The sequence below is a fragment of the Panthera uncia genome, assembly GCF_023721935.1.
Source record: "Panthera uncia isolate 11264 chromosome A3 unlocalized genomic scaffold, Puncia_PCG_1.0 HiC_scaffold_11, whole genome shotgun sequence".
Lineage (NCBI taxonomy): Eukaryota > Metazoa > Chordata > Mammalia > Carnivora > Felidae > Panthera > Panthera uncia.
This window is the reverse complement of record NW_026057578.1, coordinates 27389973-27412547: the sequence shown is the minus strand read 5'-3', so window position 1 is coordinate 27412547 and position 22575 is coordinate 27389973. Positions and strand designations below refer to the sequence as shown.

General features: G+C 53.2%; 1 protein-coding gene across 1 annotated transcript in view; it reads left to right on the top strand.

Annotated features, from left to right (window-relative positions):
- RSPO4 (R-spondin 4) overlaps positions 1–22575 on the top strand; it is a 35801-nt gene that overhangs the window by 7836 nt on the left and 5390 nt on the right. The window contains exons 2-3 of the mRNA XM_049651016.1: positions 20975–21163; positions 21626–21766. Of these exons, the coding sequence (XP_049506973.1) occupies positions 20975–21163; positions 21626–21766 (330 nt within the window). The remainder of the gene's footprint in view (positions 1–20974; positions 21164–21625; positions 21767–22575) is intronic.

Here is a 22575-nt window from a genome sequence, read left to right as displayed (position 1 = left end):
TCTTATCTTTATGAGACAGAGGAGGACAAGGCAGAGATAAATTAACTAAACTCATAAACTAAAAAGAAAAATACTTAACTTCTGCTGACATCAAAGGTTTCAAAAAGTCTGTTTTTGATCTGGTTTTATGTTCAAGCGTTAACTCAATGCCAGGTGCTGTTACCCGTATTATTTTATTTGATTTAACAAGACCAGGCACTGTTCTAAGTACTTTATATATATGAACTGATTAACTTTTCTTAATAAACCTATATGAGGTGGGCCCTGTTATGATCCCTGTTCTACAGATGAGAAAACTGAGGCACAGAGAGGTCAAGTGACTTACCCAAGGCCACACAGCCGAGGCTCAAATCCTGCCTGGTCCCAGAGCCCGAGCTCAGTCATTTCTCGGCCTCCCAGGTTTGCTGTGAGGACTCTTATCCATATTTGGCAAAGGAGGAAACTGAAGAGAGAGGGGCATTACATAAAATATATGCAATTGCCATTTTTATAGGTCAAAACCGGCCCCACATTAGCAATTTCATATGCTTCAGTCCAATAGCTTGGCAAAGTAAGTTTGGCAAAACCAGGATTGAAACCCAGACAATTAATTCCAAAGCTTGGGTGCATAACCAGCCCGCCAGGCCTTCTCCCAGTTCAGCCACACAATAGCCCATGAGGTGGTTTGATCCTATTATTCTACAGAGGAGGCCCTCCAAGCTCAGAGAGGGCAGTTGACTTGCCAAGGGCGCAGAGCCAGGATGGGGAGAAGCTGGGATGTGTCTCCAGGTCCCCAGGGGCCGGAACCTCTTATCTTGGCCCCGTGCAGCAGGCGGTGCTATTCAGACACACGCCCTCGGCCCCAACCTCAGTGATCCCCCCCCCCGCTGGGTCCCACAGGGAATGGTCCGGTTCCCACCGCTGACAAACTCGTCTTGGGCACAGCGGCTTCAGGCCGGGCCACCCCCTCCTGCCCCGGGATGATTTCTTGGAGTCATGCCGTGTGATTCATAGAGCCCCCGCTCTGCCATCCATGGTGGAGGCTCCAGTGCGCCACCGTGGTGGGGGTTCTGTCTCACCAGCTCAAAAGAAAGGCATTCCCAAGCCGGGGGACCCAGACCGCATGGGGAAAACCACTCCCTTTCGCCAGAAGCCTCCACTTTCCCTGAAGCCCAACAGCAGTGCCCACATCCGCCGGGGCTGAGACACACAGAGAAGGAAGGTCACGACTGCCCTTCAGGAGCGTGCTCTGGTGTTGGCAGGCAGGCACAGCTGTCCCTAGCAAGTCCCAGATGAGCAGCAGGTGGCCAACAGGCTGTCACGAAGGCCATGGGCTCTGCCACTCACTGGCTAAGTGACCTTGGGCAGTTCACATCTCCCTTCTGCGCGTCTGTTGGCTAACTTGCAAAGTAGGGCATTCCTAGCAAATAGGGGGTGCTCTTAAGAGTTCTAGCACCAGGCAGGGAGGATGGGATTGGGGCTGGACATTCATGGGCCCAGCTCCCACCTCTGCTACTGCCTTGCTTGGGTGAAAATATTCCACTCCCGGGTCTCAGTGTCGTGTATCAGTACAATGGGGACACTGATAGCATCTACATCATATGGTTGTCTTAAGGATTAACATTATGCATGCAACCCACCTGGGAGATAGTAGGTGCTCAATAAATCGTGACACCCGTCACACACGGTGAGGGGTTGGCTCTTTCCAGATCAAGTGACTCTGGACTTTCCAGAGTCCAGAGCTGTCCAGCCTGGCGTCAGACACGCCCCGGCCTGCGTTTGAAAGCCCTCAGGAGACCTGACTTGTCAAAAGAAGGCCACTTTGAGGAGCCCAGATTCAAAGGAGATGGTGGTCTTAAGTGCTGTGTGACTGTCGCACAGTGACTACCGTCTCTGAGCCTCTGTTTACTCTGTGAAATCCGACTCCAGAGGACGGCAGCGAGGCTGGAAGAATGTGTGCGTGTGTGTGTGTGGTGCTGGCACATTATAAATGTATAAATGATGTGATGGCTATTTGTGGATGAGGCCGTCGCAGGGCCTGACGTCCTACCCTGTACCCAACGCAAGCTGGAAAAACCCAGTCAGATGCCGTCTTTTGGACATGCTTCTCCTTCCTCCTGCCCCGGTCCCTCCCTTCTGGCAGGCATCTGAGTCCATCAGACTCCCTAATTCATAGCACATTATCCGCACCAGCCGTGCAAAATCCTGCCCTTGTTTTCTATTTTATTTTTCTTGCTTTCTTTTTTAAATTGTTACAAATTGCTGGTTTTTTATTTCACTCTTACATTTGTTTCACTTCTTTAAACTTTGTTCTCTTTTATCCCACGTAAACAGTTTAATTTTATTTTTAAATTTTTCACCAATTACTCCAGGGAAAAGAAAAAAAAAATAAAGTTTTCACCATGTTTCCTGAATATTTTTCATCAATTTGTAGGACTCACGGTGTTACCTGTATATTGACCCCATGTTGGTTCTGACATTGAAAATATCTTTCTTCAGTCCGACACCCATCTGCTAACTTTGTATGTCCTTTGGAGTTTAGAAATCATTACCCATGATACTGTTCATGTGGTCAAAGCCCACGAGCCTTTTGGAGAAGGGGGTTGTCTTCTGCCTTCTGGTCTGGGCTTTTTAATCTTAGAAAATGTCCTTACTAGGGGCACCTGGCTGGCTCAATGTGTGATTCTTGATCTCGGGGTTGTGAGTTCGAGCCCCACATTGGGCATAGGTTATTTAAAAAGAAAATCTAAAAAAAAGAAAGAGGGTCGCCTGGGTGGCTTGGTCGGTTAAGCGTCCGACTTCGGCTCAGGTCATGATCTCACGGTCTGTGAGTTCGAGCCCCGCGTCAGGCTCTGTGCTGACAGCTCGGAGCCTGGAGCCTGTTTCGGATTCTGTGTCTCCCTCTCTCTCTGCCCCTCCCCTGTTCATGCTCTGTCTCTCTCTGTCTCAAAAATAAATAAATGTTAAAAAAAATTTTTTTTTAAATAAAAAAGAGAGAGAGAGAGAGAGAAAGAGAGAGAGAGAGAGATAAAGAGAGAAAAGAAAAGAAGAGAAAAGAAAAGAAGAGAAAAGAAAAGAAAATGTCCTTATAAGAAAGTCTCATTACAAGGGTGTGAGCCCTCGGCTCTCCATCCCTCAAGCGGGCCACCCTTCCGTGACCCATGCCTTCCATGACAACATGTGGGCCTCGGCCCCTCCCCAGCACACTATTGGAATTCTCAAATGCAGGGGATGCTTCTCGGTTCACCCTCGTCCCTGAATGTCCCCTCGGTCACTGCATTCCAGCTGGCACTTGCCAGTAGCCGGACCCTGTCCTTGGGGGCCCCAGACTGATGGAGGTGTCAGGCCCACCAGAGCGGGTCTTAGTGTGCGAGTAGGAGAGGTGACAGCGAAGTTGGCTTGAAGGGCATCCCGAGGGGTGTCAGAATCCTCCCCACGGGGCTGAGCAGCCCCAGCCCGAGGCAGGCATTTTCTCAGGGCTGTTTTGGCTAAAGGGCTACAGTTTATGGATCATCTTATTCTCTAGCATCACATCCAAAACCACCACCAACAACAGGAGGAAAAAGAATACAAACACTCAGGACATTTGTATGCAAAGCTGACTTTAAGGCAGGTCCTCTCTTCTGCCTGGAATAAATCTCCTCCTGTCTGTCCTCACAAACAGCTCAGGGCCCCTCTTGGGCTGACCTTGGGCCCTGACAGACATATGGCTTTCAAGGGCTGTCCTCTGCTTTTGGAGAGCCACGGGGCAGGAGTCACCAGGGAAGCATGCCCCCAGCAGTTAGGGGCTGAGACTCTGGGTTGCATCCTTGCCGTGAGTTCATGGGGCAACACTTCATCTCTCTGAGCCTCAGCATTCTCCTCCATGAATTTGGGGAACGTGTAGCCCCAGCTTGTAGAGCCATAGTGGCCTTGAAGTGATCTGCCACAAGGACCAGAGTGGCACGGGTCCCTGCCTGCTGCAGAGACTCAGCCACCATGAGCCGGCCTCTGCCCACTTGGTAGTCCCGGTCCCTTCGAGGGCCTGCCAGAGCTCACAGTGACCGGCGTCCCCTGGCTCCGCTGCCCTTCCTGGTTCCAGACCTTATTTCTGGTTTTAACTGGGCAAGAAGGAGTATGGTTCCCATTTTGCAGATGAGCAGACTGAGGCCCACTGACTGGGGATGTCAGATTTTCAGGCCTGTGCAAGCCCAGGTTCCTCAGACCGCCTGGGTTGCAGTTTAGTGGAGACAGTGCCTCGGGGCCACAAGAGAGTCAGAGCCGAGGCCGTCGATGGCCCCATTTCTGGGGACATTCTGCCACCCCCCACCACGTGCTGGGCCTGTTTGCCCTCTTCCGTTCAGTTCCTCCCCACTGGCATCATACAGTTTATTGAGCACTTACTGCATGCTGGGTGCTTTGTGTGCACTACTCACATCCTTAGGAGATGGGTACCCATTTTACAGAAGAGGAAAATAAGACCCAGATGGGGGAAGTCAGTTACCCAGATTCGCACAGCCCTCATAGAGCCTGGATTGGAACCCAGGCTGGGGCTCCAAAGAGCTCTTTTTCACTGTGCCCGGGATTGTCAGCTAAACCCAGGACAGAGCATAAGGATATGTTTGGCTCCCATTTAATGAGTGCTTAGCATGTAGGCGGGCACACAGCCAGGTCCTCTGCAGGCTATCACCTGCCTTTACCCTCCAGGCAACCCTTGGAGAGCATCATTCTGTATTGCAGATGAGACACTGAGGCCCCGAGGGCCAAAGGACCCCTTCCCCGGCCAAGGTGGCAAAGCTAGGATTCAGCCGGGAGCCTCATATACCCTGGGGAAGGAGCGTCACCTACACCAGCAAGGCCCCAGCCATCCTCAGCCCCCGGGGCAGCAGTGAGTAGCCTGGGCCTAGCCTCCCAGGTCAGGTGCCGGGGACCAGACCATACACAAGGCCAGACGGAGTGGACCAGCTGGCCAGAGGCTCTGTGGCCGACTAGCCAAAGGCACCTGTCCCATAATCAGGATTCCAGCCCTGCCCTCTGGTGACCAACCGGGTGACTCTGAAGGTGCCTGCCTCTCTCCGGGCCTCAGGGTGCCATCTGTACAATGAGGTTACTGCCCTTGAAACTTTAATAGACTCTGCCCAAACCCCCTCCTCGAAAAAGAGGTGTGGGTGACTTCAATCTTATACAGTTTCTGTATCCTGTAGGTCACAAATAATATTTCCTTCTTGTTTTAATCTTCATTTTGAAAAGTAGTTGGGGCCCCCGGGTGGCTCAGTCAGTTGAGGGTCCGGCTTCGGCTCAGGTCACGATCTCACGGTTTGTGGGTTCGAGCCCCGCGTCGGGCTCTGTGCCGACAGCTCAGAGCCTGGAGCCTGCTTTGGATTCTGCGTCTCCCTCTCTCTCTCTGCTCCTCCCCCACTCATGCTCTGTCTCTCCCTCTCCTTCAAAAATAAATAAAAACATTAAAAAAAAATTTTTTTTAAAGTATTAGTGAGGTAAGTTAGCTCTCCTTGTGGTTTCTGGCTCATTTGTCTTTCTCCTTTGAGTTACTGGTAATATCTTTGCCCATTTTCCCACTTTAGTTGTTCCTGTTTTTCTTATTGATTTCTAGGAGTTCTTTGTATTTTAAGAATGATGATCCTTGGCCTCCTCTGTGTGTAAGTGGCTTAATGATCAGACTGAACATGTGACAGAGGGTTGCAAATATGGCATGTGCTTTCTCTCTCTCTAGTTCTCTGTTGTATCTCTAAAACCCAGTCCCGAATTATTTGAGCAGATCTCAAAGCTTTCTGGTATTAAAAAACCCAGCCCGGTGCTACATTTTAAAAACATAGGTCTAATTTCCAACTCTCTTCTTCCCCCTCCCTGACTTGGCTTCTGAGTCCATTGACCTGCCCTGTGGGGAGATGTGTCATGCCCTCTCCCTCCCTCCCCCTCTGCACGTTGGGGGACAGAATACAGGGGGTAGGGACAGGGACAGTGGTCTCTTCGGTCTCTTCGGTCTCTGGTGCTGCTGTAGCCTCATAACGCTCAGCACTGAGTAAACTTGGGGCCTCATCACCAGCGAGCAGAGGGGTAGGGGGGTCAGGTCTGAATGTTCCTATGCCCCGCTTCATGCCCCCGCCATGGGACAGATGTCATAACTGTGGCAGGGTGTGATTTATCGCGGGGAGGAGCATGGGCTCTTGTTCTCCTGATTTTCCTACATCCCTCACCACCCCATGGCGCCCCCATAGCCTCTTGGCTCTTTGGGTTGGGAATCCAGAGCTTGGATCAAGCTCACCTGCCTCTGTCAGTCTTACGCAGACAACTGGCCCAACGGTGGCAGTGCGGTCTTCCCCGGGCCTGCGCTGGCCCCTTCGGCACTCCCCTCCTTCCCGGTAGAAATGAGAATGGTCCGTAAGTGTGTGTTCCATCAGGGGACGAAACGCCATTTCCACGATCCTCAGGCACCCTCCAAACTGTGAGTGGTTCCCTTGCCACCCCAGCTGGGTCGAGGGAGGTGGGGAAGTGCGGGACAACCCTTCTTGGATTCTCTTCAGAAATCCGTTTATACAGGCTGGGGAGGCAGTGGCAGCAGAGAGGATGGGGGGGGGGATGCCAAGATACCTGTCCCCCCTCTCACTAAGCCCTGGAGGGGGTGTCAGGTCCCAGTTGCATACCCACGAGGCAGCTCTCTTTAGAACACAGCGGCAGGGGAGGGGAGGACTCAGCCGGTTTCCACCCTTTGTCACAAGCTTGGGAGCAGCAAGTCCCGTTCCTTCATTCATTCAACAAACGTTTACAGAGCACCCGGCGTACCCAGCACTGTGTGTAACACTGGGAGCGGGGATGAGTAAGACAGAGAGCCTGGGAAATCTATCTTCCAATCTAGAATCATTCTGTGCATCTTTCTAAAATGTTTCCACAGGTCTGTGATTTGTCTCCTTTTTTTTTTTTTTAATGTTTATTTATTTTTGAGACAGAGACAGAGCATGAACAGGGGAGGGGCAGAGAGAGAGGGAGACACAGAATCTGAAACAGGCTCCAGGCTCTGAGCTGTCAGCACAGAGCCCAACGTGGGGCTTGAACCCACAAACTGTGAGATCATGACCTGAGCTGAAGTCAGACGCTTAACTGACTGAGCCACCCAGGTGCCCCTCCTTTTTTTTTTAATGTAATGTTTTTATTTATTTTTGAAGGAGAGAGAGAGACAGAGCATGAGCAGGGGAGGAGCAGAGAGAGAGGGAACCACAGAATCCGAAGCAGGCTCCAGGCTCTGAGCTGTCAGCACCGAGCTGACGCGGGGCTTGAACTCAAGAACCGTGAGATCATGGGCTGAGGCGAAGTCAGAGGCTTAACGGACTGAGCCACCCAGGCGCCCCTCTGTGATTTGTCTTTTAACTTTAATAAGTTGAACAAAAGCAAATGAGATGGGGGTTTTTGTTTCCTGTTTTACCCTGATGTTCCTGGAGTCTAGGAAAGGGTGTGGTACCTCATAGGTATTTAAGAAATGCCTGTCGGATGGATGTGTAAATGCATACTGGACCCTTCCACACAATGGGTTTTGACAGATGGAGAAACCGAGGCTCAGAAACAGGGAGGGACTTGCCCTAGGACCCAAAGATCTGAGGCAGGAGGCTACATCTGGGGCTCTCTCCCTTCTGCTAGGATTCGAGAGGGGAAGGGAGCCTGTGGGAAGAGACCAGACCCAGAATTGGGTCCGCGAAGATGCTTAGCGCTTGCCTGGAGGCCCAGACTGGATTCTTGACTCTGTCACCCCTCGGAACCTCCTGATCCCCAGGGGGGTGCTGGTTGAGAGGGGCTGGAGCTGTCGCTGGAACCCTGACAGCCCTGACTTTTAGGGCTGGTCCCCTTCCCTGGTGCTTACTGACAGTGGGGCCCCAGGATTTCTCAGTGCTGAGCGCTGATCATCTACCCAAGGCTTCCTTGGGCTTAATTTTATGAGGTGAGGAGGGTGTTTATGTTGGGCCTTTCTGAGGGCTAGATTCTCCCTAATACTCAATAACAGCCACCAGTTACTAAGACTGCCTGGCCTTAAATCGCAGCTTGCCGCTCATCAGCTGTGTGATTCTGGGCACCTCACTTACCTTCTCTGTGCCTTAACTTCTTTGTCTGTAAGGGAAGATACTAACACCTCACCGGGTTATGGCGACAGAGTCTGGCCATGTAGGGGCTCCACACTGCTCACAGACGTCCCGCTGCCACACGTCTACCGTCTGCCTGACACGGGTTTACAGATGGGGAAACTGAGGCCCAGAGAGGTTGGTTTGAGGTTTGAACCCAGGCTGTCTGCTGGCTGCTGTGCCACCTCTCCTGCCACCACTGGAACTGTGGGACTTTGGGGCTTGAAGGTCCTTAGAGATGGTCCAAGCCCTCAGGGGCTGCCTCCAGGAGGGGGTGAAGGGACCCAAAAGGACCGGGTTCAAGATCCTCACTCTCACACCCATCCAGATTTCAACCCAAGCAGCTCTATTCTTTCCTGCCCTGTTAACTGAATGCCCATATCTCATCTCCTTCTGGGGAAAAAAAGGCTTTCATAGCGGAAAATATTTTGAAAGCCCCTTATCAAGACCAATCCTTTCGTTTTCTGCTGGGGAAACTGAGGCGTGGGGCGAGGAGGAACTCTGCCAAGATCATACACGGAGTCTGAGTCCACGCTGAGACGGGTACCACGGTCCTGGTTCCTAGCCCTGTGCTCTGTGCCTCACAGGACTTCAACAGGACAAAGTAAAGGAGGTTGCTTATGTCAAACCTGGTACCTTTCTCCAATGAATCTTAGGAATCCAGGCTTTCTAGTTCCTCTTAGAAAGTTTCCCCCACCTTCCCTGGAATCCTGGCACTCACATCCTCCCCGGGGCTTGCGGGAGGCTCCTGGTTTAGCCCAGTGGGCATTGCCCCCTACCCACGGCATATGGCATCGGGGTGCCAATATTGGCTGGACATGTCCCACCAGAGTCCTAACTGCTGCAGACGTCCTCCTACTCAGCCAGAGCTGAAGTTTTATAGCCTCTCAAAGAGCCAGGAGGGGCCTCCGCAAATAAAGAGCAACGGGGAATCATAAGCTCCCCAGGGGAGGGAAAGGGCTAGGGTTGATTGAACCCCAGTTCTGCCAGCTACTTTATACACAGGTCTCAGGGTACTTTAGAGCAGCCAAGTAGGTTTAGAGAGGATCAGAGAGGCAAGAGACCTGCCCAAGGTCACACAGCAAACCATACAGAACCAGAACTGGAGGGAGCCAGGAGCTGTCTGAGTCCACTCCCCACCCTACAAGTACTGAGCACCTACTGTGTACCAGGCATCTACTCTGCCAGGTACTAGGGCGATGGCCGTGAGCAAGCCAGAAACGCACCCACTTCAGGGAGACTCCGTTCATGGGAAGGGTCATGAGATTTCTTGAGGACCTACTCTGCGCCCTTTTGAGCAGAATGCATTTGACCCTCAAAATATCCCAATGAGGTAACTACAGAAGAAGAAACTGAGGCATGGAGTATTCCAGCAGCTTGTTCCAGGCCACCCACCACAACAAACCGCCAGTCCCTGTAGCTGGAAAAGAAAAGGAACCGTTTTCTCGATACTTTTTCCCAAAAGAATGGCAACCGCGTCTACTTGACAATTTTGTGACAGTCTCACACGTAGGACAATCGCGAGACAAGTTCTTACACAGTTTCACATACTTGACAACATTACGACACCTTCACACCCAAGACGGTTTTGTGACAGTTCCGTAGGCAGATTGATTTGCTGACAGTTTTACAGTCAGAGCAGCTCCATGATGATTCTATGCATGGATGGTGGGGTGCTGACCTCTGGGGAGATGTGGGTCCCAGGGAAGCCACCTGGAACATAGGACTGTCTCTGCCTGGTCCCGGTCTCAGCCGGCTGCTCCCACCTCCAGTGCTGCTTGCTGAGTGATGCAGGATCCAATAACAATCCTTTTTTTTTTTTTTTTTTTTTTTTTTTTTTTTTTGTGATTGTAAAATGACGATTTTTCTGAAGGTCACTAGCACTGCTTTGGGCTGCTCGGCTCCCACAGGGCTCCCCCAGGAACACAAGTGTGGCCGCCCTTAGCGAGTGGGTAATGGAGGGCAGAATACATCTGCTGGGTCCAGGGAGGGTCGTTAAGGGATAGGGAAGCGGAGATTTGGTTCGATGAGAGTTGGGAGGCCGGGCACGAGCAGACCGCTCTGGACTGTGTCCACCCCCCTCCCCCCTACCTGGCAGGAGGGCCAGGCAGGGCTGGCACAGGGTGAGGATTTCATGCTTCACCCCTGAGCACTGGAATCCTTTTGATGTGCGTTTCACCTGCCGGCACACACCCTTCATTGTCCTAGCAGCGCGCACGCACACACACACACACACACACACACACATACAACCCCAGTCCCTCCCCTTCCTGCCTTGCTGAGCTTGGTAGGGACTGTCCCCAACTCACGCCACTTGGGAAAGCCCTCCGATGAGTGGTAAGAGGAGCTGGGTTGCCCCTTCCAAATATTACCCCCACCCCTCAGCCACCATCAAGGCCACTGGAGCAAGGTAACACTGTCTGGGGACTCTGTTGAGCTCTGCTGCTTACACTGGTTGGCCTAAGAGCCTCAGTGTCCTCACCTGTATAACGAGGGGTGAGAACAGCACCAACCCCCTTGGTTCTTAAGATGAGTCAAGGACCAGCACCATCCACGTCCCTGGGGAGCTTTGTAGGAAAGCAGAATCTCAGACCCCACCCAGACCTTTGGCATCAAAATCTACACTTGAACCCAAGATCCCTGGGCACTTTTGTTGCAGCATCAGTGTTTGGGAAGCCCTGGCTGACCTCGCAGTGTGGATTTTGAAGAGCATCTGAGTTCATACAAATACAGCACTTAGCACACCACCACAGTCTTTAAACCAACCCCCCTATATTGAGAGGTGGTGATGCCCTCTGCTTTTGACAAGCAGCCCCGGATGATTCTATGTGGATTTAAATCTGAGGATCACCAGGGGCTGGGAAAGAACAGATGTGGGTGTGAATCCTGGCTCCCTTACCATCCTCCGTCCTGTCTTCCCCCGCCCATGTAAGCCAACGTCAGTAAAGGATTCCTTCTGGATTCTGACCTGGGGGGAGGGGAGCAGAGCACTTCCCTACCTCCCAAAGCCCTGGTGGGGACAGCAAGAGAAACCCCCAGAGAGAATTTGGAAGGGACGGGGAGACAGGCATTTGCTCCCTGGTTGACCGCACACGTGCTAACCTGTTCTGTGTCACGGGGGTGAGCATGGCAAAGGGGGGAAATGAATGAGACATGCAGAAGGGGCGGGCTCAGTCCCTGGACAGCCTGCACTTGCGTGGCCAGAGCCAACTTCCTGCCTCAGTCAAGGTCAAATGGACGTGGAAGGCAGCAGTGGCCTTAGCACAACACTGGAAACTTAGCAAAGACCATAGTAGGGGGACGTGTTATTCATTGTGGAGGATTAAAGGGGGGGGTGGGATACCCTGGCACCCGGGAGGAGGTGTGGCCTTAAGATGAAGCCTTCGGGTTCTGCAGTCGCCCTGCTTGGGTCTGGCTGTCCGCTCCACCTCTTACTAAGTGACCTCGGACAAGCAGCAGCGGTGCCCTGAACCTCAGTTTCCTCGTCTCTGAAGTGGGTATGATGATCGCACTTAAATGCCTTTTGCAGCATCCCCACATGGAACGGTGAGCAGCTACGAAAAAGAATAAGGCAGAGAGGTGCAACATTGGCCAGGATAGTTCGGATGAGCAGAAGCAAGGTGCTGACTCGTCTGTGGGAGGCGCTGGGGTTTATCCCCGCCCTCCTGGGGCTCGCCCTTCAGTGGAGGAAAAGAGACACCATCAGCTTCCTTTACGATACATGAGCCTGGTCCTCCCACCCAGACTGCAGTCTCCCTGAGAACAGGTGCAAGGCAAGGGCGGTTTGAAGAACACTCCAAACTAGGCGCCAGCCCTCAAGGGAGCACCTTGGGTGCCTCCCAGGCATCTTGCATAAATCAAGTAACAAAATAGCGCTCATCCGTCTGCCCTGAGTTGTACTGAGCACTTTGCGTGGATGAGCTCACGTCACGCCGACAAGTGCCTGGGAGCTGGTTGCCGCCGTTGTCCCCATTTTGCAGGAGACTGAGGTTCAGAGTAGTGAAGCCACTTGCCCAAGATCACCCAGCCAGGAAGCGGTGGTTGTCAGGCTCCAAAGCCAAGCGCACCTCAACATTCTGCTGAGTGTGTGGCCCTCTAGGTCCCCCCTGGGTACTGAGAAGAGGCCAGTGGGCTGGAGACCTTTAGCCCTGCACCCCGTGGGAGACTACAAGCTGGGAGTCATCTCCAGGGTCCATCCCTTGCCGGGATGGTGCAATCTGCCCTCCAGGCAGGGATGTGCCGCGGGGCTCCTCTGAGCCAGCTTCCAGCAGCGGCGACTGCCTCCCATATGTGGTGGCCGGAGTGGACAGGCGGGAGCCCACATGTTGTTTATTTCCTTTGGTCATCGGTGACATGTGTCCCCCACTTGCCAGGCAGGGATCAGAGGACGCACTGCCCAGCGCTGTCTGCATGGGGCCCCCCTACAATGGTCTGGATCCTCCCCTGGGACAGAGCAGGACTGACCCAGGGTGGGGACTGGCCCTCCTCAGGTTGCACTGCCTCGGGGCAGGGGGTGGCATTCTCTTTCCACCCCCATCCTTCTCACCCCGAGGGAGAGCTTCAGGACAGCTGTGTTAAATCCTCTGTCGACCATGACACATGATGTTCTCACGCAAGACAGTTCCCCGGGCACACCCCAGTTAGGAAGAAACTCTACCCCCAAAAATGTTGACATCAAAATAAAACGTTCTGCACTGATCGCCCAAGCAAGTCCCGAATCACAAACAGCCACGAACGCATTGTAGGCGGTGATAGTAATATTCCTGAGTCGCTCATCAGTGTCAGGGTTTCTCAGGTCCTCACGACATTCACTGTAAAAGCTCAGCCAGTCTGATGCCTGTTTTGCAGGTGGGGAAACTGAAGCACAGAGAGGCTCAAGGACCCCTGGGCAAGGATAAGGGGCAGAACTGGGATCTGAACCCACAGAGTCTGGCTCTTAGCCCTACTCCAGTCTTCAAGCAGCGCCCGCATCCCCTGGGAACCTGTTGGCGATGCACGTTCTCAAGCCCTGCCCAGATCTGCTGCATCCACAACTCTGGGGGAGGCTCAGCCATCTGTGCTTTAATTTTTAAAATCTTTTAAAATGTTTTATTTATTTTTGAGAGAGAGAGAGAGAGAGAGAGATACAGAATCCGAAGCAGGCTCCAGGCTCTGAGCTGTCAGCACAGAGCCCCACGCAGGGCTCGAACCCACGAACCCACGAACCGCGAGATCATGACCTGAGCTGAAGTTAGATGCTTAACTGACTGAGCCACCCAGGCACCCCAGCCACCTGTCCTTTAATAAGTCCAAGGTGAATCTGATGCATGCCCAGGTTTGGGAACCCCTGCTCTACATTGCTTTCTAGCATCAGTGAGTGAAGTGGGTATAACATGAACAGAAGCTCAAGGATGATAACCCAGAGCAGCTGACCTTTGCCCTCAGCGGCAGGGATAAGTAAAGGAAATGGTGGGGCAGAGTGGCGAGCCTGTGTCCCATCTAGGTAACTTCAACCGAGTATTGCCTTGAGGGAATGCAGGCACAGTGTTGGCAGATAGGCTGGCTTTTTCCAGAGAAGTCCAAATGCCCGCTTTTTATGTGAAATCTGATTTTTTAAATGTTAGCAATCTATTCAAATTAGGGTGGGGTTTTTTGGGGTTTTGTTTTGTTTTTTAAGTGTGGGGCTGGAGTTCTTGACTTGGGTATTGAGGGTGTTTCAGACTCGCTGTGGGCTGCTGAGGACATAAGCCTGCCTGGGAGGGCACGTAACTTTCAGGGTCGTAGATGTCACCCTGTGCCTTTTGGCCCCTTCCAGGAAAGCTCTGCAGGCTGAAGGTGGGTGGGAGGCATGATATCGCAGAGGTGACCTTGACTCCACTTGAAATTCCCAAGTGGAAAAAAATATGGAGAGCACTTGCAAATGTTGAGCCATTGACTCCTCTTCCAACAAGGTGCCTGGGGGTGTTCTCAGGATGCGGTCACCCCGAGATTGGGAACCCTTGTTGGAAGACACAGGTCACTGCCTGATCCCCACAGAAAGGATAAAATTGCCCTTCACCCAAGACCAAAGCTGCCTCCTCATGTCTGCCCTGAGCTCCTCACCTTCCAGACCATCTCCCTGGACCCTGCTGTTCACCAACCCCTCTGGTCTCTGTCTGCCCACCTGTGAGAGGGAGGCGGGTCCAAATGTGGACTGACATCCCACCCTGGGCCCGTGACAGTGAGGGAACAGGAAAGGAACTTACACTTATAAAGAAGCACCTAGGCCCACAGATGATGGGGCTTCTGTGCCCAAGGTCACTCCATGAGTGGTGAAGCCAGGATTGGAACCTGGGCACCTGCACCGTAACACACGTCCTTAGCTTTTTGAGGGCACAAAACTGGCCATGGCTTCAATATAACAACAATAGCTGCCGTTTATGGGGCGCGGGGGCTGCTATGTGCTGAGCTCAAAGCCAAGTGATTTTCATGGACCACCTCCCTCAATCACAAGAACCCTGCAAGATAAGCATCATCACCCCCTTTTACATGAGAATAACTGAGCTCAGAGTTAAAGCGCTTTGCCCCCAGTCACACAGCTGTCCCCCAAAGCTCATAACCATTGAGCCCCTAGCACTGGACCTGACAGAGTCACATTGGTTGGATGCACGGACGAATGAATGAATGGATCACCCAAGCCTGGGCTCACGCATGCGCTCAGAGTAGTTACTAGCCCGCGTCTCTCGGTAAACTGCCAAGCCCGATGTCATCCATTCTGCTGTCATTTTCTCGGGGAAAGACGAAGGGACTCACATGTCATTTGAAACCCCTCCAACTGCTGGAGGAAAACAGGGCCATGCATTTTGGGCCTGGTATTTTGACTGGGGGAGGATGGCTGTGATCATGGGAGACAGTTGATACAGGAACTCACTGGGGTGTCATCCTCTCTGAGGCCCCCCCCCCCCAAAAAAAACCCAGGGGGTGTTGCAAGTTGAGCTCAAATGCTTTCATTTAGAAATGTGCGTCTGAGCTGGGAGAGACCAGTGATGAAGTCCAGGATCCAGCTGAGGTGTGGAAGAATCCAGGGGCTTTCAAAGTGTGCTCCCTAGAACCCGAGGGCCCGTGGGGAGCCATGGCAGTCAGGCTGGGTGGCCCACGGTCCAGGCCCCTTGGCCTTGCTGAAGCAGAGCAGCTCTGCCGTGGTCTGTTGAGCCCCACATACCTGGTGAGCTGCATCGTTCTGATTGTGAGTTGACAGGAGGAGAGCTAGCTCAAGTGAAAAGCTATGGAGCTTGGAGCTTGGAGCTATGGGCTGAGCCCAGCCTTGAGGGAGCCTTGAGGGGTCTCCATCTTCCCAAATCCCAACAGAGCGGAAAAGAAAACGCATGCACATGCACACGTACACACACCTGTTAACCACCACCACCACCACCACCCCCCCCAAAAAATCTCAAGCCTAGCTCTTGTCGAGACACGTGCCTGTGTCCGAACCAACCACTGTAGTCAAGGGCACCCAGTGTGGTGATTGCCCAAGTCTGGATTAAGCGCATCTGGGTGGAGAGACTCTATGTGAACCTCAAAGTCAGAGAGTGTGGAGGGATGGGGTCTCTATTAGCAAAGAGAGGGGCCACAGATGCTAGTGCCCGCCAAAACTTCTCACACTTGGGCACTGCCTTGCCCTCCTGCAAATGTCCTCAGGTCAAGAGGCCAACCCAGACCATTTTCTGGTGGCCCAACGTCAAAATTCTCAAGAGAGGTGGTCTAATGGGCCCAGCTAGGAAGAGCCGTCAGTCCCTAGTTCAGTCCGTCCACCACTGGCCAGGGGACAGGGTCATGCAATCCAAGCTTGGTTGCCAGGTCTGCTTCTCAGGGAAAGGCAACTGTGAGCAGGAAAGACACATCCAGAACGCCTATCACATTTATTTTGGACTTACTGTAATGCACATTCCTGGGCTCAGACCAAGCCTCCCTGGGGATTCTTACACACAGTCAAGTTTAAGAACTATCAAGTTCGGGTCTTTCTAAAGCAGCATGGTACAGATTCTAGTTGTCATCACTTATGATTCATAGCATTATCTTGTCTCTACAGCCATGACCTTGGGGAGGGGAGAAATAGCATTGCTCTTTCCGACACGTTCTAGAGATGTGATGAAAAGCCACAGACCATCAGCATTTAAAGTCATTACAACATAGAGGCACTAGAGGGCATCCTAGCCAACCACCAGGACCAAGGATGCAGGAGGAGGCAGAACCACCTGGGGTTGAAAGATGCTAGTGACATCTGTCCCCTATGTGTGCACCCATGTGCGCACGCGCACACGCACACACACACACACCCTCCGAAGTCAGGGGAGGGTCCTTATCAGGTTCTTTTGTCTTCGGCATGTCAAGATATCACTCTACAAATAGTGCTGTAGCTCTAATTGGGGCTTATTTGCTGCTTGGCTGCCTGACCTTGGGGAAGGCTCCACCCCTTCTGGCCTCAGGATCCCCAGTGAAACTGCAGGGGTCAGGCGAATGATCCCGAAGCTCTTCCCAGAGACTGGAAGAAGTTTTACTTTGCCCGTCTGCCACTTCTGTGGGCTTCAGCCCTCCCACCAGGCTGTGAGGTCCCATAACGGCAGGGGGCATGTGTGGCTCGTCCCCGTGGCCCCGGGCTCTGCCTGACAGAGTGGATCCCTGAACAAAATGCTCCAAGAGGGCAGCGGGGGCTGACTGCCGTGGGTCCCTGCCTCCACTGATTCTGCAGGACCCTGAGAGTGTCTTTCGCCTCTTTGAGCCTGTTTCCTCCCCTGCATTGTGGACAAGGACCCCCAAGTTGGGGTGTGAGTATGTCCACACGCTCAGTGTGCAGGAAATACGATTTTGTTTTTCTGTAACTGAACATAACTTCTAATTTGAACTCCTGTTCTGCCAAGCAGCAGAGATTGAGCCTCAAGCCGATTGAGGGTCCCTTTGCCCTTTGTTGGTGGGGCTGCATCTCAGGTCCAGCGGCATTTCATAGCATCAAAGCACTGGGGAGAGGTACCCTGGTCTCCACTGACGTCACTCTGTGACCACCTGCATGGTTGAAGACCCCACATCATCAGTCGTTATCATGCGGTCCTCATGGCTTAACCAAGAGGATTGACACTTTCCTCCCTCTCCCAAACGAGAATGTGAGGTAGACTGCCCTGGGCTAGTATGGCCTCACCGTGGTCTCTCTGCCAGGTCCCTCTGCCGCCTGCACCTGCCCTGGCTCCTGCCTCCAAGTCTGCAGTCCCCGCAGGCCCACAAAGAAGGGGAGGAAAATAGAGCAGCTCTTCTTTGCAGGTCATTTGGCGTGTGGCACAGACACTCCCACTGGAAGCCCATTGGTCAGAACTTAGATGTATCATCCCATACCACTGCAAAGGAGCCTGGGAAATGTAGTCTTATTCTTGGAAGACATTAATTCGCTAAACAGGAGGGTTCCGTTATTGAGGAGGAGGGAGAATGAACATGGGGGGAGGGAGGACAACTTGCATAGCTCTCATGGCTGCAGGTCTCCACGGCTCTCAGAACTTCTGTCACCGTCCCCTGCCCAAGGCCTCAGCTTGAGGATGGGTCAGGGTTTGGGGAAGGAAGCTGGGAGGGGTGGGATTAGATGTCCTCTGCCCCCTTTTCCCTCCCCCAACCCACACACACAACAGAGGCTAAACATTTTTTAAAGTATATTTTTATTGTAAAGTAGCTCAACCCTACAGGCAAGAGTAAAAAACATAATGGACCTTTGTACACCTGCCAGCCACTGGTAGCAAATGTTGCCATTTTCGTATTTGTTTCAGATTTTCAGAAATTACATATTACAGATTCAAGAGAAGTCTCCAGCCTTCTTCCCGAATCCCCTTTCCCACTTCTCACCTCACCTCGGAGGAGGAGCCACATTCTGAATTCAGTGTTTCATCGGTCCCCTGTGTCTTTTACTCTTAATACTAATTTAAGTATCGTAAATGACCCAGAGTATTGCTTTGCAGAGTTTGGAACTTGCTACGAATGGTCTCTTCCTGCGCGATTCATTATGTTCATTATGCCGTTTGCTTTCTTTGCTCTCAGCATCGTCTCTGAAATGTATCCATAATGACAGCTACAACTCAGCCTCAGGCATTTATCATGGGTCCTGGATGTGGAATGTGGCTAGCGTATATGGCTGCATGCCAGCTGTGTTTCTCTCTTCTTTTGATACAGGGGTTTTTGCAACTGTTTGCTATTCAGTGATGCTGCAGTGAACATCTCTGTTCATGTCTCTCTGGGCACAGACACCAGACTCTCTCTGTGTCAGTGGTTCTGAGAGCATAGTCAGGGACCAGCAGCAACAGAGTAGCATCACCTGGAACCAGTTAGAAATACAAATTCTCAGCATCCCCTCGCCCCCCCCCCCCCCAGATCTACTGAATCAGACACTCGGGGTGGAACCCAGCGCCGTGTGTTGTAACAAGCCCCCTCCAAGAGGCTGGTACAAGAATTTGAGAAGCTCTGCTCTAGGGTTTAGACCACAAGTCAAGCGGCTGTGTTCGGCAAAGGCACATCCTCAAATGTTCTAGATGCTGCTGGATTTTTCTCCAGCGTTTACACTCTTATCAGAACAGAAAGTTTCCTTTCATCCTTGCCAGCCCTTTGTATTATCAGAATTTAACTTGTCTCCCGTTGGGCGGGAGGTGTGGGCTCTGTTCGTTTTTTCAGCTGAAGTTCTCTCTCTGGCCCCAGGGGTTCCCTCTTACGACATCACACCTTTTCTCCGCCCCCAGGTTCCTGCGGGTCTACAGCTTTGGAAACACGCAAACCTTGACTCTGCTCTTCCCAAGGACATTAGTGAGGGTTCTCAGTTGTAAGCAACAGCAAGGGGAGTTAGCAGCAGGATGTGGGGGGCTCCCAGAATCCAGGCAGCTGGAGATCAGGCTGGGAGAAATGCAGGATCCACACCACAGCGGGAAGGAGGGGAGGCAGAAAGGCCCCAGGCTGGTCTGGGCAGTCAGCTCGCTTCTACCTGGACCCTTATCCCCACATATCCTCCTTACTCTCTTTGTTCAACTCCCAGGACTCGGGGTCATGGGAATAAGTATCTGATTGGTCAATGCCCAGTCACTGCCAACTTGAAGAAGGGCTTGGCCTCCTTGGTTTTTGTTCCAGGGGGACACCGGGATTTGCCCTTCTCCAGGTTCTTTCACACAATGGGGAATTCCTCTAAAAGGCAGGACGGGGGGCCCCAACAGAAAGGGAGGGCAGAGCTGGAAAGTCAAGAACATCCTGTGCTGAGTGGCCATGGGTTCAGTGAGCCGAGATGTGTAACTGGTGTATTAAGCAGTCTGACCTTAAACGGGGTATAAACGTGGAACAGTTGAATGTGTCCCCAGGGCACCTGGGTGGCTCAGGCAGAAAAGCATCCAATTTCGGCTCAGGTCACGATCTCGCAGTTTGTGAGTTCGAGCCCCACGTCGGGCTCTGTGCTGACAGCTCGGAGCCTGGAGCCTGCTTCAGATTCTGTGTCTCCCTCTCTCGCTGCCCCTCCCCAGCTCATGCTCTGTCTCTCTCTCCAAAATGAATAAACATTAAAAAAAATATTTTTTTAATGTGTCCCCAATCACCTCGAAGAAGCTGCTTGATCCTTCGTGACACCGGGTCACTTTCTGACTCTCCTCGGCTCCTGCCTTCCATGGTTTCCCTTGCTGCCTCTCACCGGGACACTTGCCATCAACCAGCCTGCCTGGGTAAGGCAATGGCAAGAGCACCGAAGCCTGGGTACTTCTAAGGGGCCCTTGCCACCGAGAAGCCCCTCGTGCTTGCCATGAGGGATGTGCAGGCTCTTTCACTGCTGCCCACCCACTCAGCCCTGCCCTTCTCTCCCTTGGCCTCTTTTCTCTGCTCAGAGAGGCCTGGAAAGGGGCAGATCTGCAGGGCTGCAACACAAGTGAGTGTCCCCCCAGGACATGAGAAGCTGGTCACCTCTTTTTGCAGACACCCTGTCTCTGTGAGGAGCACCCTGCCTCTCTCCTCAATTGGTTTTGGGGGTTGGGAACAGAAGGAAAGCCACAGCAATCCGCCCCCCCCCCCCCCCCCCCGCCAGGCTGACAATTCCAGTCTCCCATGAGCCCCTCTCTCTAAGTGGTCAGCTTAATCAGGTGATGGCCAGGATAGCAAGGACCACCCCCCCCACCATGAGCCTGGGAGAAAATCTCTAGAGGATTCTCCATCTCCTTCTTCCCAGCTTTGGGTCTGGTTGATGATTCTGGGGCAACAAAAATTTTCTTTCCTCAACTTCCTATGCTTGATGATGTTGGGAGCCCTTGATGGTGGTGACAGGCAGGAACGGAGTATTGTTCGGACCCGCCGCAGGGGGCCGAGGGTCTCCCCCACCCCCACATGCATGTGCACCCCACCCCCCACACGCTCAAAAATACACACCATCTCCCTGAAGGTTAAGTTTGTGAGTTATAGACAACTCCAGATGACAATGGTTTAACCAAAAGAGACATTGATTTCTCTCTCTTGTAAGTTGGCACAGGCAGTCCAGGGCTGGCACAGTAGTTCTACCTTCCTCGGGGACCCAGGCTCTTTTGCTTTTCTTTCTCTGCCATCCTCAACACGTGGTTCCTACTTCATGGTCCAGAATGGCTGCTTGAGTTCCGGCCATCATGTTCACGTTCCAACAACAGGAAGGACGAGGGGGTGACACGGGGCCCGCCCGTGCTTGTTAAGGCAGCGTTTGAGAGGTTGCACGCGTTGCTCTCCCTTATACCCCAGTGGCCAGATTGGGGTCACGTGATCATACCTGGCCGTGGGGGAAATGTCGTTCATCTGGGTGGCCGTGTGTTCAGTTAATACGCTCTGCGAGGCAGTCTGAGCTGCTCACCTACGTGGTTTGACTCTCTCTCCCTCCCCCTCCCCCTCACCTCCCACCCCGGCCTGGCTGGCAGCGGGCACTGGTCTGGGGGGCAACTGCACGGGCTGCGTCATCTGCTCCGAGGAGAACGGCTGTTCCACGTGCCAGCAGAGGTTGTTCCTGTTCATCCGCCGGGAAGGTATCCGCCAGTATGGCAAGTGTGTGCATGACTGTCCCTCTGGCTACTTCGGCGTCCGCGGCCAGGAGTTCAACAGGTGCAAAAGTACGTGGTTCCTCCCTTGTCCTGTGCTCGTGCTGGGCCCATATCCCCCACCCCCCACCCCGACACGGCCACAGGGCAAGTGGTTTGTGCCCTGAGCCCAGACTCTGGGATTTCAGGCGGGGGTTTCGGGCTGACTCCGAAGCCGCAAGCAAGTCAGTGTCCTGTCTGGTCTCAGCGCTAAGGGGGCAGGGAACCTTCGCCACCACCCTATGCGCTGTGTGGCCTTGGGCATGTTAACTCGCGCCCTCTGGACCTAGCTCAAACGAGAAAAGGGGTCCTAAGTCCTGACTCTGCTTTGCATGGCGACCCGGGACAAACCATGGCCATCGTTGAGCTTTGATGGAAATGGGGCAGAAAGTCCGCACTCCCAGCCTAGATTTGCTATGGGACGACATCAGACGAGCCGCTTGCCCTCTCCAAGGGCAGCCGCCCTCACCGCGGGCGACATTGGCTCTGTTGCAGAATGTGGGGCCACATGTGAGAGCTGCTTCAGCCAGGATTTCTGCATCCGGTGCAAGCGACGGTTTTACCTGTACAAGGGGAAGTGTCTGCCCACCTGCCCGCTGGGCACCACGGCCCAGCCCAGCACGCGGGAGTGCCAGGGTGAGTGGGGGCCTCCTCGCCCCGCCTGCTTCCCTGCAGGGCCCGGTGCGGGGGGTCAGGAGAGCTGGAAGAACCTTAAGAGAATGTTGCGTGGTGAGTGGAGGCCCAACAGGTGACGTCAGGCACACAGAGAGGGAGCCTCCAGTACCGACATTGTGATCGCCGTGACTACTGACAGCGGCTTCACTGTCCTTGCCAGCGGGAGGCAGCAGAGTTCACAAGAAGAGTACTGCCGAGGAATAAGACAGACCCGGGTTCACATCCTTTTCACTTCTCCCCTTCGCCTCTCCCTGAGCCTGGCTAACCTCCCCACCCCTACTTCAAGCTTCAGGTCAGGAGTCACCTCCTCCAGGAAGTCTTCCAGCTCCCCCCAGGCCCCTGGGGCCCATGCCTCCTCTGGGCTCCGGCACCTGCCTGTGCTTCCTCCCGTTACCGCAGGAGCACCCTGCCCTTCCCACCTGACTTTTCTAGGCGGTGAACTCTGGGAGACAGAGCCAGTCGGTCTGGTCACCGCTGCCACTCAGCACCTAGCACAGCATGAGGCACACAGTAGGTGCTCAGTCCCTGCTGGTCAAATCAACACATCTAGCAAAAGGACCGTTGTTCTCAGGTCTGGAGACCTGGCTTCTGGGCCCGATCGGGTCTGAAACGCTTACAGTGTTCTGATGTTGAACCCCCTTCTCTGTTCCCTTAGCGGGCCCCTTACCTACTCAAGGCCTCAGTGGCCTCATCTGCAAAATGGGGGTATCCCATAGCTGCCCTGTTCTTTGCCTACTTCTCAGGGGCTCTTAAAAGAATCAAATGTGAAA